General features: G+C 29.4%; 1 protein-coding gene across 7 annotated transcripts in view; it reads right to left on the reverse strand.

The window, feature by feature from the left end:
• The window catches only part of LOC142329899 ((E3-independent) E2 ubiquitin-conjugating enzyme UBE2O), a 123,913-nt gene that overhangs the window by 16,351 nt on the left and 89,919 nt on the right, over positions 1–17,643 (reverse strand). For 5 of the 7 annotated variants that reach the window (XM_075374818.1, XM_075374820.1, XM_075374819.1 and 2 more), the window contains one exon: positions 17,351–17,521. In XM_075374818.1, the coding sequence (XP_075230933.1) occupies positions 17,351–17,521 (171 nt within the window). Of the gene's footprint in view, positions 1–13,928; positions 13,967–17,350; positions 17,522–17,643 lie in introns of those variants that run through there. The other 2 variants (XM_075374817.1, XM_075374822.1) reach the window with 2 other exon arrangements.

A 17,643-nucleotide genomic window follows, 5' to 3' on the forward strand; every position in this document is an offset into this window, starting at 1 on the left:
TTACTCATAACTGCTTGATAAAGTAAAACTATTAGTAGTAAGAGTATTGTCTAGCTGTTTTACAATTAACAGAATGGTTAACATTTAACTTGGTTATCAAAATTTATTTGAAATTTTCATGTTAATTTTAAATATTATAAATTTATAAGGACATAAAAAAAATCTAATGAAACAATACAAATATTCCGCATAATAAAGTTAATGCTATAACTAAAAGCTAAATTAAATTATACTTAACCAGCTAATTACAAAATATAATTATGCCAATAGATTAAAGCAAGTCATTAATATCATGTTTTCTAGCAACAAATTAATACTACTGAACAAATCAAGACGCAAGATATAACGTGTAAGAAATAATAAATGGTATTACAAAATAACATACCACTAACTACGCAAATGATATCAAAAGATAAAAATTTTATTGAACAATTTATCAAATGAAATTCCACAACTATAGAAAATTGTAAAATCATTTTACAACAGATAGTAGAACATAATAGCCTAGCTAGGGCTTATTTTAAGTATAAGAAAGTATTATGGATAATGAAAAAAAATACCAATAAACAGCAATGATCCATTTATGTTTAATAAAATTAGTAGATTTAGGAGGCCTAGCTTTACCAAATAGGCACTTGAGCAACCACCAGAGAGGAAACTGAAATGTTATGCAAACCTACATTGTCACAACTAAACCAAGTTTCAGCAGTTATCCTACCAGTTGTTCTTTTTTAGTACTAAAAAATTGGGTAATTTAATTACCTCATGGGCTCAATTAATTCATTCAGCAAGAAAAAATTACCTAATTTTGTAAAATGTTTTAATTAAACAGTTAATATTTATAAGTAAGAAATGAAGTTAATATATTCACAACTTAAATAAGAAAATATTTGGATAAAATTAACATTTCAACATAATAAAATTAACAAGACTTTAGAAGCATTTTATAACCAACAGGACTGACTGTAGAGGTTGACTTTTGATGAAAATAAATACAACACTTTAACAACCATCAAGTTACAAAACTTTACATCCAAACAAAACAGTAAGAATTATAAGATTTCTCATACTGAAGTATACTCATACAGGATGACTTATAGGAAACGCAGGCTGTTTTTGAACAGCCAGTGCATTTTTGTTATGGGTGGTGGAGAGATTGAGGTTGGGTAATTCACTCGATTGTGACCTACCATTTTAGTCACAATGGAGCAGTGGACGATACAGCATAATGTTTTCGCATACGATACTTTTATTCGAAATAACGAGGCTATTGTCACAACACATTGAGGATCTTTTGTTACCACTTCAACAACGGTCAGAATGGCACGGTTCCAAGCCGAAACACACTGTTAAGATGGGTTGAGGCATTCAGAACAACAGGAACAATAACAAAGAAAAAGCCACCAAGCCCTGCAAGAACCGAAGGATGCCCAAAAACATCGGCATTAATAAGGAGTCCAAGTCAATCTGTCTGCAGACATACACGAGAACTAAACATGAGCCGTGATTGTGCGAGGAAGGTTTTACGACTTCATTTGAAATTCCATCATATAAGATGCAGGTGGGCGCTTCGAACTTCCGATACATCGACGGCTATTCGGCTCGGTCGTTCAGCACGAGGCTGGATCTTTCTCTCGGAAAGATCCGAACAAGTGACCAGTTCCTGATCTTGTAGCGGTGAGGTGGTGGTAACGGCGAAAGCGGGAAATTATAGCGGTGTAGGAAAAGAGTGTCGGTATTCGCGATACCACCCAGTATTTCTATAAAATTTATTCGTGCTCTCTTTTATCTCTTATCTTCGCTCTTTGACGTCAATCTCTCACTATAAATGACCGAGCCGCGAGACGACACGCTATACTTACTGTTATAATTTTCATATGAAACAACTGCATTTGACCGTAGTTCCTGGCAGCAACAAATTCGATTTGACAACAGATACTTATATTAACATGAGGACAGTTGACAACATTTTTAAACAACGTAAAGACGATAATAAGAGCGTTAAAAAATCAGTACATTTTAAATCGTCAGGAACGCAAGACATACAATATTGCCTGGCAGACTTCACCGATCGGGAATCGATCACGGCTCCGATCTCAGACGACGACGAGTGCACACAGCTAACTGATTCTCAACCGATCATTGCTACACAACACATAATAGAAAATCAAACGGATTCAGAACCAGACGAAGACACCGAGGCGGCCGATCTAGCTAAATTACAATGTCTGAAACCGCCGCAGGAAGCCGTACAATGTATGATGGAGATGACGGAATTGCAGCCACAATTAAAATCGAGCGGCAAGAAGAAGACCACATCAGCCTCAAAAAAGTCTTTGAAGAGACATACAACAGGACAGTCGACGGGAGACCAATCCAAGAAAAGGAAGACGGCGGAACCGGCAGAGCAAGTTCTAGACCTGCTAATATAACAACATTATTGCCCCAAATACCGTTCACACTGATCTCAAAGATCAAGAACGTTTATGTGGCCAGAATGAAGAAGATATCATTCGAGACAGGCCAGATAATTTACCAGATTGTAACCTCCTGTCAGTCGATCAGGCCAGTATCCCTTGGTACAGCGTTATTGAACGACTTGCCTCAGGATCATCCAGGCCATTTCTGCTCTCAGAAGTTATACCAGTACGAAGCGATGCTGAGTGCGATCGAATTCTTTCGGGAATTCGAAATCAGCTCGCCCGTATCCGGAAGTACAGGCCCGGCGACGATATCTTCGTGCTCGTCAGCAAGCAAGCAGATGTTCTTGACTGGGACCACCTCCACGTGCTTCACACCTGTAGTTTTCAGCGATCAGCTGCCGATGTTCCATCCGTAAGTACTATGAACAGACGGTTAGACATCGACACACTGTTTGGTGCAGCCAGCTTGAAGCAAAGAACTGGATCAATATCGTCCAGTATCTATCTTAGAGGGCCGGACAATCTTACTCCTGGTTGTCAGAGAAGATCACTGGATCGCACCTCCTAAAATTCGACTTTTATCCGATGGACAGGATACAGTCGATACCATCGCGGAAATGGTGGCGGACTGCCACCGCGAGAGGGAAGATAATAGTGAAAGAGTACTCCCAGATAATGTCCCACTTTGAACACCGTGATGGACGGAATAGAACTAATAGAAAGAAAAAAACGAAAAAAAATAACCCTCGACAAGCTGGTGAGTTTTATTGTTAATTATAGCATGTCCCCACCCGAACGACCGCTGACAAGCTCTTATTGGCTCGATTCCACATTGACAGAGGACCTTGATGATTCGGATAAAATTGTTAAACTGGCCCTCCGTAAAGTAAAACATATATATAACGAGTTTGAAATACTCGATTTTATGCATTTTAGTAACAACTCTCCTTTGTTTAACTGTCCCTCCAAACGAGAGTTTGATAAGTGTTATTACGACGCTGTAGACAGTGTTTATGCACTTGTCGGACTCTTATTGTTCCAATTTAATATGAATGTTATAGAAATGAAAGTGTTTCTTAACACTCTCTATAAAATATGTGACAAAGACTACAACAAATGCAACACAATGTATATATATGGGCCGCCAAATTCCGGTAAAAACTATTTTTTTGATTGTGTATCATCGTTTATCTTAAACACAGGCTACATAATCAGCCAGCACGAAAGGTTCCCTTTTATGGGCGGACTCGCCTGTCATATAAATATATGGAATGAGGCTCGACTGGTCAAAGACATAAAACAGATTATGGCCGGTGACCAGTTAGAGGTCCAAGTGAAAAACCACCCGCCCAAAATATTGGAAAAGACACCGCTCATTGTTTTAAGCAATAGAACTGTGTTTCCTGACGACCGGGCGTTTGCCATCAGGTTCAGGAAATATGAATGGCGGCCCTGTCAGTTTTTAGTGAACTGTAAAAAGAAACCAAATCCTGTAACGGCTGAGTTACTTATGTGTTGGGGCAGTAATGTTAAAACACTAAAAGATGGGACGCCAACATGGGGGATTTTGCAGTGCGTATTTAAGAGTTGTTTAACTCTAATGCAATACTGTTAATGAGCGATGAAGCTCAATTTCACCTAACGGCTCGGTAAACAAACAAACATTTTGTTACTGGGCCCCTCAAAATCCCTGTAACGTTCATGTAAAACCTCTCCAATCTCTGAAAGTTACTGTTTGGTGTGCAGTTGCCCATTTTAGAGTAACAGGCCATATTTTTTTGAGGAAAATGGCATCCGGTGACAGGGACTCACAATGCTATGTTCACATGTTGAATACATTACTCGGACCAGAACTTTAGAGGCGAGGATTAAACATGAGAAACGTTTATTTCCAACAGGATGGTGCCACAGTGCCATTGCCTGCACATATAAGGCAGTTGTGAGAAACATGTTTCCTGGCCAGCTGATTTCACGTTTTGGTAATGTACCGTGGCCGCCAAGGTCACTGGATTTGTCCTCCTGTGACTATTTCCTGTGGGATATTTGAAAGAATGTGTTTATTCTCACAAACCCTGTAATTTAATACTTGAAAGATGCAATTACAGAAGAGGTGCATTTGAATTAACAAAACATGTTGACCTGAGTTGAGGATTATTTTCTAAAGAGGCTGGAAACCTGCATTCAAATGGATGGTCACCACATGAATGACATAACTTTCAAAACAAGACTAAATAGTATGTTTTGACCTTTATTTGTGTAACAATAAAATAGTATTATTTTGTAAATTAACTTTGTATTGCTCATTGAAAACTGTTATTTCCCATAAGTCACCCTGAATATATTCCACCTAAGTTCACAACTCCACAATGAATAAGCAAACTTTTATTTGTTACCTGCCATAAAACTGATTGTTTTCAGTTAAGAGAAAAAAATCTTATTGATCCTCAGTACCTTAAAATTCTAAAAAAGAACTACCATTTCTCATCAACTTATCCATTGATACTACGTAGCTCAACTTAAAATCTTAAGATCTCTAACAGGAAAGTTGTAATAAAAAATATGTCTACTTATACTAACCAATTAGAGTGACAATTCTTATACATATTTTTTTTTTTAATTATTTTCTGCATTTAAATATTAATATTGTACAACACATGTAAAAAACATCTTACATCGAAATTATAAAATGCAGAGAATGCAATTATAATTGCTAAATTAACTTAAATATCAAAACAGAACATTTTATTTTAATTTAAGAAATGTCATTTCCTACTTAATTTAAGCCTAAACAAGTTACTTACAATGCAATCTAGAATATGAATAATTTTATTCAGAAAAATAAAGGCAAAATTTTACTTCTTTTTATGTTCTTGAGAAAATATACAATTTTTCATACAGTTCAACTATGTATTATAAAACAGAAACTCTTTTTTAAACTAGTAACTCTAATTAAAGCAAATAGGTGGGTTCAAATAATTTATCTTAATATTAATATTAAATTTAACCTAAACAGTTATTTAATGTAGAATTATATCAAGTAAATATAAAATTCTAGGGAAAAAATTATAAAGTCTTTTCCCAGATTAGAAATTTGATGATTTCAAAATTAAACACTAATGAAATCATTTGGTAAGTAAGTGTATTACATTAGTAAGCAATCTTTTGGTTAACGACTAAACCGGTTATTTTTTTTTATATTTTGTAAGTGTATCCCTAAGTATTATGTTACAGCTAACATACTCAGTACCAATCACAACAACCTTTCAAACTGGTTTTAAGTGCTCAATGTATATTTTTTCAATCAAATAGTGTGTAAAATTATATTTTAATTATTACTTCTACTACATAGCAATAAATTATAATACCGCATTAGGACTTCAACAGAGATGTCTGGCTTGGAATTACATTAATAAGCATCCAAATTACATGAAAAAGTATTTAATAAATAAATTTATGTAAATTATTAAATGGAAATGACTGAAATAACTTATTATAAATTTTTTTTACAGCTAACTATTAACACAATTTTGATTGCTTAACGTCTGGTCCTACAGTATTATTTACCTTCTAACTTAAATTCTCAGTTTTTTAAGTAACATATTTTTTTACTACATTAAGTCAGATATTTAATCAAACATTGCGTACGTATTTGAACAATCAGTTTTCAACAATGCAATTTGATCTCACTAGTTCAAATGAAATTAGAATGAAGGTAAATAATAATCAAATGTTAGGCAACATATATATATATGCAATCATATCACCTAAGTTAACAGAATTATGTTAAGTTTTACAAAATTACAAAAAAGGAAAAAAGATTGTTAAAATATTTCAAAAGTTTATTAATAATACAAAACACAAGACAGTTATATAAATTAAATTTAGTTTATTATATGATTATTTTCAAGGTAGATTTAACATGTCTAGAACACTTAGCCAAAGTAGAAACTTTGAATGAAAAAGTGAAATTTATTAATTATGACATCATCAGATGCAATTCCAGTTATAACTGATTAATCTCTAATGTTTAGTCATGAATATCATCTTTTAACAGAAAGATAAATCAAATGTACTGAGCTAAGGAGATATGACAATTATTTATAAAACCAAAGACTGAATTTAGAATGAGTAACAGGAAGGTAAATAATTAAATTTCAATACTATAATCAGCAATCAAATTATGTAAATAGTTCTTTTTTGTTCTAACATCATTCATTGCAATAATAACAGTTTGTTTATTCTTATAATAATGAAATTATATAATATGTATGATTCAAATTAATTTGTATTTTTTAATCAATTTCAGTGCAATATAAGTTTTTTTGTTACAAATGAATTATGAGCAGTGAAAATTTTCACATGAATCTTTTACTTTCAAAATAGACTCAAATTCAAAATTAAAAAAAAAAAAAAAAGAATAGTTACAAAAGTTTTTTATCAATGTATAAGGAAAGATTGATTCACCTAAAGTAAAATATATAATTTATTTTAACACCCCTAAGAGAGCAGGCTAGTGAAAAGCTTATGAAAACCCCAATTTGTATAAGTAAATTAGTTAAATTACAGAACAATCAGTTTAAAACATAATTTCATTTTTTTTTGGGGGGGGGGAACCAAGTTGTAAAATATAAGGTTATCAAAAAATAGCATAGTTATAATAAACCGATTACTAAATTAAGCATAGTTGGAATATAATTCCTCAGAATTACTCAGTATCAATAAACATAAAAATTACTGATTGATAAAATTAAACGGAATATAAAATACTTAAATGTTAAATAAATAATATTAATAAATTAATATTATATTATTAAAGAATATAAACATATTAAAAAAAAAATTAATTTACTTCATAGTTTGTTAAAGTTATGAAGTTTAGCTTTAACGCCATGAAGTTTAGCTTGATTGTTAACGCCATCTACTAATTTATTAAAACTTCAAATAAACAGACAACTTCAGAATAAAAAAATGATTTCCCAATCTCAATAAACTAATTTATAAAACTAACACCAATTTAAAAAATGTAGGCCCAAAGAAATTCTCTATAATCTAGAAACACCTTTGACTTAAACAAACCAAACATTTAAAATTATAATAAAAAAAGCCATACTTGGAATTATTTGTAATGTTAAAACCAAATTATTCAATTTAAGATAAGACAAATATTTATAAAGAGTAAATCTAATTGACTGTTTATTATATCCAAAGGCCATGCAACCTGCTAAATAGCTTACTGAATCATCTACTTCAGTGCTTTTATTTTATTTCAATGTTTATTTCCACTTCTAAAATAATGTTAATTTTAAAAATTATGATCCATACTCAATTTATAGTCTACATTATTTTTAGATGAAAATTAAAATAAAAATGAATAATTTTTCCTCAAAATTTCCTTTCAACTGTGATGCATGATAGTACTAATGTAATACCTCACCATTTTTAAACAATTACAAATAAACTACTCATTTCATACCCCTTACTAACAAATTCTTTTCTCTGCTGTATGAAGGTATTATTCTACAACCATGTATTGGCTTGCACAGCTTTATTCAAAGCTGAATTGACCATCCTATCAGCTGATATGAGCCTAAGACACGATTCTTAAAATCTAGCTTGTTGAGGTTATAATGTGGAATATTTGAACAAGGTTTATTTATTTTTTTATGAGTGTTTTTGTTGCAGTTTTTTAAAAGACTTCAATAAATGCACATATACGTATGGAATTACTTTTATTTATATTTTGAAATAATTAGATTTAAATATGGTGGTACTGCTCTTATTAACACCGGTGTGCCAAAGTGGAACCTTATAAAGTATACCTAAACCTTAAGTATACTTAAGTCATAAGAAATGTTTTATAATTTCTCCTAACTTTGTGCAATATTTATCTTACATTGTGTTTTATAAATACCTAAAGCATTATTTAATTATATTACAGATCTGAAAAATGAGTTTCTTGCAGCCTGAAGAGATTAGAATCTTGCTAGAAGAAATACTGTCTGACTTCAGAAGATGGTCTTGAATTAGAATCAGAGAGAATAGTGAGGAAAATCATTAAGAAATAATATCAGTATTTAATAATGGTGAGAATATAATTGATTTTAATTTTTAGAATCCTCTTGATATAGAAAAATATTAATGAAAATATTAATTATAATGGTATTTATAATTGAAGCTCAAAATGCTCCAAAAGTTATCCGGTTGGTGAACTAGATGAACCAGTTTGGATTGATGATTTTGTGCTTGAGATTCAAATTGAAGACTTTGTAGGCAATAGTGGGCTAACAACAATTATCACAGACATTGAAAATCTAACCCCTACTGAGATTATTAAAAAATGATCTAGTTGATCATATTGTTTTTCAAACAAATCTATGCTACCCAGATTTTTAAACAATATAAGCCTACATACTCAACTGAAATTAAACTATTCATTGGTATGAATATAATTAGGGGGATCAAGAAAGCATCAACATATCGTGATTCAAGTTTCCCTGATTTGCACGACTCACATATAGCTAGTACGATGTCAATGAATTGTTTTGTCTGGTTATTTAATTACATGCACTTAAACAACAATGCTACGCAATCAGATCAGGAACTGAAAATTATGACAAACTACATAAATCTTCTAAATACTTATCACTAACATTTATAGCCTGTTATAATCCCAGTAAATGCTTGTCTGTAGAAAAATCAGTAACAAAATTTAAAGGCAGAGCTCACTAAAACAGAACAGTACTAAAGACGTTATAAAGTATGAATGCTTTATTCAGATGACCGTTGTAACTATAAATTTGATGTATACACTGGAAAGATAATGTTACAAAGAAACTAGGGGCCAGTGTTAGTGAAAAAAATTATGAAGGTCTTCAAGGCAAAAAAAATCACGTATATTTTGATAATTTAATAGTTATGGGGTTTAATTCAAATTGATCTAGTTGAGAAACAAATTTATTCATGTGATATTCTGTTCAGTCAAACAGGATGTTCATACCAATTTTGAAAAATCCAATTATAGGATCAGTAATATTGGAGTGAAGTTTATGAAATGGAAGGATAACAGAAGTGTCCAAATGTTGTCAAGTTTTCATAATGCTGACTGTATACTTGTAAGAATAAAATCTAGAGATGGAAGAATGACCGAAGTGCTATATCCTTTAGCTATTCAGGCCTATAATAAGCATATGAATAAGGTTGATAATTTCAATCAGTATTGAAAAAATGTTAACAAGATACTTTCCATGAAGGCATGGTGGTACCACCACTGATAAGGATAAGTATTAATGATAAATGAATTTTGCTAAAGAAAAAATACATGCATCAAAGAGTTATGGTACAATGAATAAATATGAAATTGCACTAGTCAAGTATTCAAATTTTCAATAAGTCAACATTCAGTTTAAACCTACATGTTGAACATTTTCAGTAGATACATATATACATATATACATATACATATATATATATATATATACATATATATATATATATATATATATATATGTGTGTGTGTGTGTGAGTTACACATTTCAGGATTACAAGTGAAACTACACTAAGTTCTAAAAAATTGTAGTTTATGCAGGGGAAACACTAACAAATTATGAAAATGAAGTGATAATATTAGATGACATGACTAATCTCTTATCATTCGATTCCTGGGTTTGACAATTATGAAAAGATAGAGATGAATGTGGTTAGAAGATATATTGATGCGATTGAAGTGACTGATATATTGAGTTTATACTTTTAATGATTAAGTTATACAAAAAAAATCTAACCGAAACTTGTGCTTGTGGGAATGGTTCTAGTGAAGACAGCAGTGAGGTAGATATAACAATGGACCTAATTCCCTAAAGTGAAGATTTCACTATGACAGATACGTCATTAGCTTTATATAAGTATCAAACAAATCTCACTTCTAACATCAGCTAGTTCTGCTAAAAAAAATTTTGATATTTTTACTAACCATTAAGCAGTTCAGCTGACTGTAATGTATTTTTAAACTTTCTTTTTATACATTCTCAAAGAATAATGCTAAAATTGCAAATTAAACATTATTAACAATAAAATTGCTTAAGTAACAACTTGTTTGTATATTTATTGCTTTTGCAGAATCAATCTTAATATTACTGTTATGTTTATTATTGAGATTCTATAATATTACTGATTAAACCTACAATATCACAACAGAATGCATACCGACCTGGAAAAAAGCTAATTTAATTTACACTAAAAAAAAGTTTATAGTTAAAAATATCCAAATATTTTAAAGATTTTGATGATCTTAAATACTACAATATTACTGAAGTAAATAAACTCAGCTAATTAAAGTTAATTATTTTTCAAACACATTTTTTTTTAACCATAAATGCAATGATATCATAACATACTAAGGACTGAAACGACAGACGGAAGATACTACTAAGACTGAAACAGTACATGGAAGATACTGAAAATTATAAAGAAAACAGAGTGAAAATTGTAAAGAAAAAAGAGTTAAGTTACAATGATAGCAAATTGTTGGAGGAAAATAAAATTTTATCTACAGAACTACTTTACAAATACAATGACAGTCTCATAATTAGAACTGGGCACATAAGCTAAAAAACAAAATCTTACTTCCAAATTCTCTTTCCAAATCATACATTCGCACCTTTTACATTATTTGAGATTATCTATTTAAAAAAATCCAGTGAACTTCCCAATGCTGCAATGCAGCAAAGCATACTGTATTGGTATTATAAAATAAGTTTTTAATATATTACAAATACAAGTTGTTCATCATATAAAATATTCTTAAAACAAATTTCATGCAAAAATGACAAGCATTTTTATTTTATTCAAAACAAGAAGTATTTGATAAGTCCATGCAGTCAAATGATGGTGGTGCTCGTAGTACACTGTTGAGGTTAACCTTGTTTAGTTTTCCACATCTTCAATAGGTGTATACAAAAAGTTTAATACAGAAACATTAATAATAATTTTGTTCTTTTTAGTTATTGTAACTATTATGATTTACGAAAAGTGGACAAAAAAGAATTTTGTGTGGTGATCAAATATTACTTTCTGAAAGGTAGACCACATTAGAAACTAAGCCAAGCTGGATAAATATTACAGTGAGTCCACTTTATCGACTAAATTAATTTACAAGTGATTAGGCTCTTTTTGGAGTGGCTATATAAGCATAAATATTAATGAACATTTTTGATGGCATGCTAGGATTACAACTGCGAAGAAAAATGAAAAAATCCATGATATGGTAACAGCAGATGACCATCATTGACCATCACCACAGTACGGTGAAGGTGGATGTATGATTGTTAAGTGCATTAGATTGCTAAGATAATACGATTGTCAAATGATGACACATAATATTTTACAAAATATTTATACATGTGAAAATGTCTGACAAGATGGATGTTGCATTTGCTCACAATTTATCAAAAGCATGAATAAGTAAATATAGCTAATTACTGTTTGGGGCTGTGACAAAAACTTCAAGATACGTAGTGCAAATAAAACTTGGTAAATCACTTTCCAACTGAAACTAAGAAATCATGCTTCAAAATTCTTCTGCATCCCCAACTGCCAGACTTAGCACCTTTGTACTGTTATGTTTCATAGAAGAAGTGGCTTGCTGGAATTATTTACACAAAACTGATATTTTTGCCTATTCTGAAGACACGATTAACTAATAAAAGATGCTTTGTTTGAAATTAACTAAACGATAATTAATAAAAATCATACACAAGGATGGGATAGATAAACTTGAGCATTGTTGGACTTAGCATTAGATTCAAAAGGAGATTATGTTCAGAAATAAAAAAGGTTCTTCTGGAAAAATGATGTCTTCTTTCTTTATTTTTGGACAGACTTTCAAACACTCCTGCAGTTAATTAAATTCAATTTCTATTAACTAAAAACATGTATAAATATTGACATCATGTATGTATATATTGATGACCGCGCGCGCGCGCACGCGCACGCGCAGAGGGAGAGAAAGAGAAAGAAAAAAGAATAAATACATTGTTATTTACATACATTAACGATTCCACTTTCTTATTTATAAGAGTTTTTAAACATTTCATTTATATATCATATTACACAAAATTATATTAATAAACAACAACAAAAAAAACTTGAAAATAAATTTACAAATTAGCAGAATATTTAAACAAAAATACTGCAGTAGAAACCCATTACTCTGTACTTGCCTAGGCTAATCAAAAGTTATTTCTACAATTTTGATGAACACTACAGTAATGTGTTTTTAAGTTTATAAAAGCCAAAGTTTTACTGAGCTGTATACTTAAGCAAAGAGTGGATAATAATTTATTTTTACTTAATACATGTAATAACAGAATTAAAATAACAATTGTAATAACAGAATGAAAATTTCAAAGGTAAAATGCCTGAAAACACCACAAACTGCTCAAAACATTTGTAATTAGTGAACTGATTTTAGCAGACTAGAATACCATTGGTGACTGCAGGCATAAAAAATTTTCTTAGTTATTCATGAAAAAATAAAATAACTAATCATTGCCAGATCATTAAGTCTGCTACAAAAATAATGATATCAAAATTCAATCTGAACTGAAAGAAAAAATAAATTGGCTGGATTTGCCAAAGATAATAAATGCCACTGCACCTGCATACGGTAACATTTGAGCAGGATGGGGTGACATTTCAACATGTCAAAGGACTATATTTTTTTCACAGACGAGCTAGGAAGTACAGTCATAATTCATAAGGGCAATCAAACAGTATTGGTGCTAGACGTTTTGGTTCCTGAATGCGATGACTACCCGTGAAGAAAAGGTTTCAACATAGTACCATAAACCAGCTTGCATAGCTAAACAGACAACAGTTATAATTTTCCAAATTGCCATAATTTCTAAACAATGAGATTGAGATAGACTAAATGGTCAAATATGACATATTCAAAATAAAATAGCCATTCTAAAAAAAACTGTAAATGGAATCATGTAAAATGCTGTAGAATATGGCCGAATCTGTCAGAACTCTTAATTCTGGAAATCTGATTTAATCTCATTTGTTAAACATTTTTTTATTAGTTTATTGATTCAGAAGCTATATAAGTAAAAAGAAATTGGATATTATATTACAGGAAATCTGTTACTTAACAAGCAATAGTTTTTAAATGTAAACAATTCACTTTTTATTATTTAATTATAAGATAATAAAAGAATGGTTGACAGTATTATAAAGATTTTCCTTAAAAAAAATTGAGTATATAATTTTCACTTTTAAAAATTTTCCAAATACTAAGATCTACGAAGTAGGTTTTTGCAAACTTTTAAAAATTATACGGCTGTTTAAAATTAATTTGAACAAAAGATATATGTACATTAAACCAATTTTATATAAACTGAATTGAATTGGTTTAATCAAAGAAAAAAGTTGATTAAACAAAATTAATTTTTGTTTTCATAATGGAATTTATAACAAAAAAAAACTATACTTTTTTTTTATAATCCTCTTCATAAATTTTTATTAATCAGAATATATTAGATGACCTGAAAAATCACAAAAAACATTTTTTTTTATTTGAGTAGAATTGTTAAATCAAATCCTACCGAAACAAATAATAAGCTTGTCAAAGATTAATAATTAATTTTATTAAAACTGTCCCATCCAGTTCAAAACATTCAACTGCTAAACCACATTTTCAAAAAATATATCCAAATAAATATTTAAACAGATATATAGTTTTTTTGCTCTTTTTTTATTTTTTTTGACACTTGTTGTAGATAAGAAGGAGATGGGTGTAAAAATCTTAATACTATTTAGACAATGAATTATTCCAATACATTTATATATTATTACCAAATTTATTACTTTTTAAACACATGAATAATGAAATGTTATTTAACTTTAGTTTTATCCATTTAAAATTTGACAGGTCAACTTTTACACCAGATAATTTTATATAGATATTTCCAATAATATGTAAAAATTAATTAATTTAATAAAACCCTGTAACTGCAGTATACAACAAATAATACCAACAATGCAAATTACAGACCAAATCTATTTTTATCAAAAACTTCTAAACAGGAAAGTTTTTAACAAAAAAAAATTCTATTACATGAATAAAAAAATTATTATTTGTCTATATTTTCTCATAAAAATAACTTGAGAAGAAAAATTTATCCATACTTATTAAAACATATCATTAAAGATATATGATCAAGAATTTGTTGATTATTGGTAGAAATATTAAGTTTCCAAATAATATTTATGACTTCATTAAAAATATTAAACCTACACTAATCAACACATTGCTTTTTTGTAAAAACTTTATCTCTTTCAAGCGAGACAAATGTTTTGATTAATATCATTTCTTGAAATTTCTGGAATCATTAGCACACTTACTATTCAAAAATGATAATAATTCATCATACAGCTGTATGATGAATAATGTTATTTGTTCTGTATATAATTATTTTTTTGAAATCATGCAATAGAAATCTTTAAAATTTGAGAAAAAAATTTTTTTCTGTCTTTTTCTACTTAAAGTTCATGATTAATAATGTATAGTGAATCCAAGTACAAAAACTGTTTCACAATTCATTTCAACTAAGTATTTAACATCCTACACATGCAACAGATTAATTTAAAAAAGCAGTTATAATAACAAAGAAAAGTAGATACTTTTCAAACATTTATTTTTCTCCAATAGTATAAAAATTCATAATATGATACCGTTTATAATATATTATCCTGTTAGGCCGACAACATATGGGCAAAACATGACCACTACATCCAGTGACAAACTGGGTATAAAATTTTATAAATGTTGCCTAAAAATACTATTATATTAAAGTTCATATTTAGAATTAGCTATGTAACCGGTTTATTAAACTCATTTTGTTTTTATTATTTTGTCTATAAACAACAAGAATGCAGGTATCCACTGCATACAGTAATTATCCTTATGACATATAAATAAGTTATACAATGATATGGATGATTTCAGAGAGTGAACTGAGCCACTTGCATAGGAGAATGGGTGAAATAGCAACCACCATTAAAAATTTCCCACTCTAACATTCAGTTACTATGTATGGTGGAATGGTGAGCAGTATATATTTTATAAAAACATAAAAAATGGGTTTCTTGTCTGCAACCTTATCGTTACTAGTATCCATCATAACTCACTCTGTTCCATCTGCCTGGAAGAAGAATTAGATCACCAATTATGAAGAAACAAGCTTCATGTATAAGAAAAGGGGTGAGAGAGGAACAACAGTGGACAATGTTTTGATAAACGCTGGGAGAGTGAGAAAATAAATAAGAAGTTCTCAACTTAGCTTGAAGGCAATGCACTTGGGATTTCACTCTCTCTAGTGAATCTAATTTTACACTAACATATTCACTACCATGTGTATAAAACTCACGGTACTCATGCTCTAAAAGAACAAATTTGAGACATTGTTAAAATTCTAATGGACGTGCTTCAAAGTGCACACATAATAGATTCCACACAAAGCTTACAGAGTACATGCAGTGAGATGGAGGTCGTGTGACATGTAATTTTCAGCAAAGAAAATAAGATGCTTTTTTTTAAGTACTTTCATTTGATACTGATAAACTGTTTTCAAAAGTCTGTTGTTAATTATTAAGAGCCAGTCAAATCACAGATCCAGAATATTATTTCCTGACTTACATTAAACTGAATTATCTTGTACAAAGAGACAATGGTAATAATTATAAACATTAAAATAAACGATAATCTGATTAATTTAATTCAAGTCAATAAAAGTAATATGAAATACTTCATACCAGAAACTAGCTCAAAAATAATCAAGAAAAACAGTTACCCCATACATAACATATTAATTAATTATATTATGAATAATATATTTATTTATAAATAAAGAGATAAATAAATTATTTTTCCTATAGACTCTAATACACAATAAATTAAACTTATAATTACCATATACATATTAATATACATACAAATCTAGTATCACATATCTGCTTCACATCATAACCCCCCAATTTAATATTTTGTGTAAAAATTAATGTTTTTCCCTCAATGAAAAAAAAAAAAAACTAAATAAAATTTATACTTACAATACTTAAATTTACACTCCAACACCATTTGAGAAAATAAATGAAGAAAAAAAATACCTTAGAATTGAATTTGCAGATAGAAGTAAAATTGAAATTTTTTTTACTGATAAGTTAAAAAACTGTCCATGCTGTACTATATGAACTACATAAATAAAAACTATATAACGTAGCAATACAAGATTAAATATCCCAATTGTTATGTTCTAACACAGCTTACAGATTTATATATAGATAATCTTAACATAATTTGTATTATATATAAAATAAATAACCTACAACAAAATTTACCATAAGTTATGCATATTTTAGCAAGTAACTGATAACTATGGAATTTAATATATACAGAATATATATATTCTATATTTTTATATAATGTATACAGAACATGTATATATATAAATATACATTGTCTACATATTTTACATTTTTATCTTATAACGTAGACAATAAGAACAATAACTACACAACAGCAAAAATTAAATAAATAAGAAAAAATATATTAGTAAATATTTCGCTTTATAACCAATCAGTCTATGCATTTCGAATTGACCATTACGTATTACAAACAAGTATTCTTCCGCAAAATATAGTATTTAACAATAATCATGAATCTTCTTATTAATAAGTTTTATTATTACTATAAAATTATAATTTTATAATTATTTAATGAGAGATGAATGTCAATGAATATTATATGTATAATAAGTTCATAAAATGCTTACTATTTATCTTAAGATAATAAATGAATAATAATATATAATAATGATAACAATATATTGTACTGCTGATAATTCTATAATATGTTAATACTAACTAACTTGGAGTAGCCGATTCACTGACAAGTGCATCAATAGATGATGTACCAGATATGTTTGACTCCATTGAAGCAAGAACTTCTTTAAATGTAGCCAAGGATTTTCTAAGTGTAAGACAGAATCCTTTTGAAGCTGGTATCAGTGAAAACTCTGGTAGTGGTACGTTTTCAACTTCTGAGAAAACAAATAATATAACTTAACATTATGCTAAGAAAGAAGATATATCTTATAATTTAGGAATATACTAAATAAATGTATAAAAATTTTTATAAAACTACATAAAATCAGCATGGATA

Source organism: Lycorma delicatula, chromosome 9 (assembly GCF_047948215.1).
Source record: "Lycorma delicatula isolate Av1 chromosome 9, ASM4794821v1, whole genome shotgun sequence".
NCBI classification, from domain to species: domain Eukaryota; kingdom Metazoa; phylum Arthropoda; class Insecta; order Hemiptera; family Fulgoridae; genus Lycorma; species Lycorma delicatula.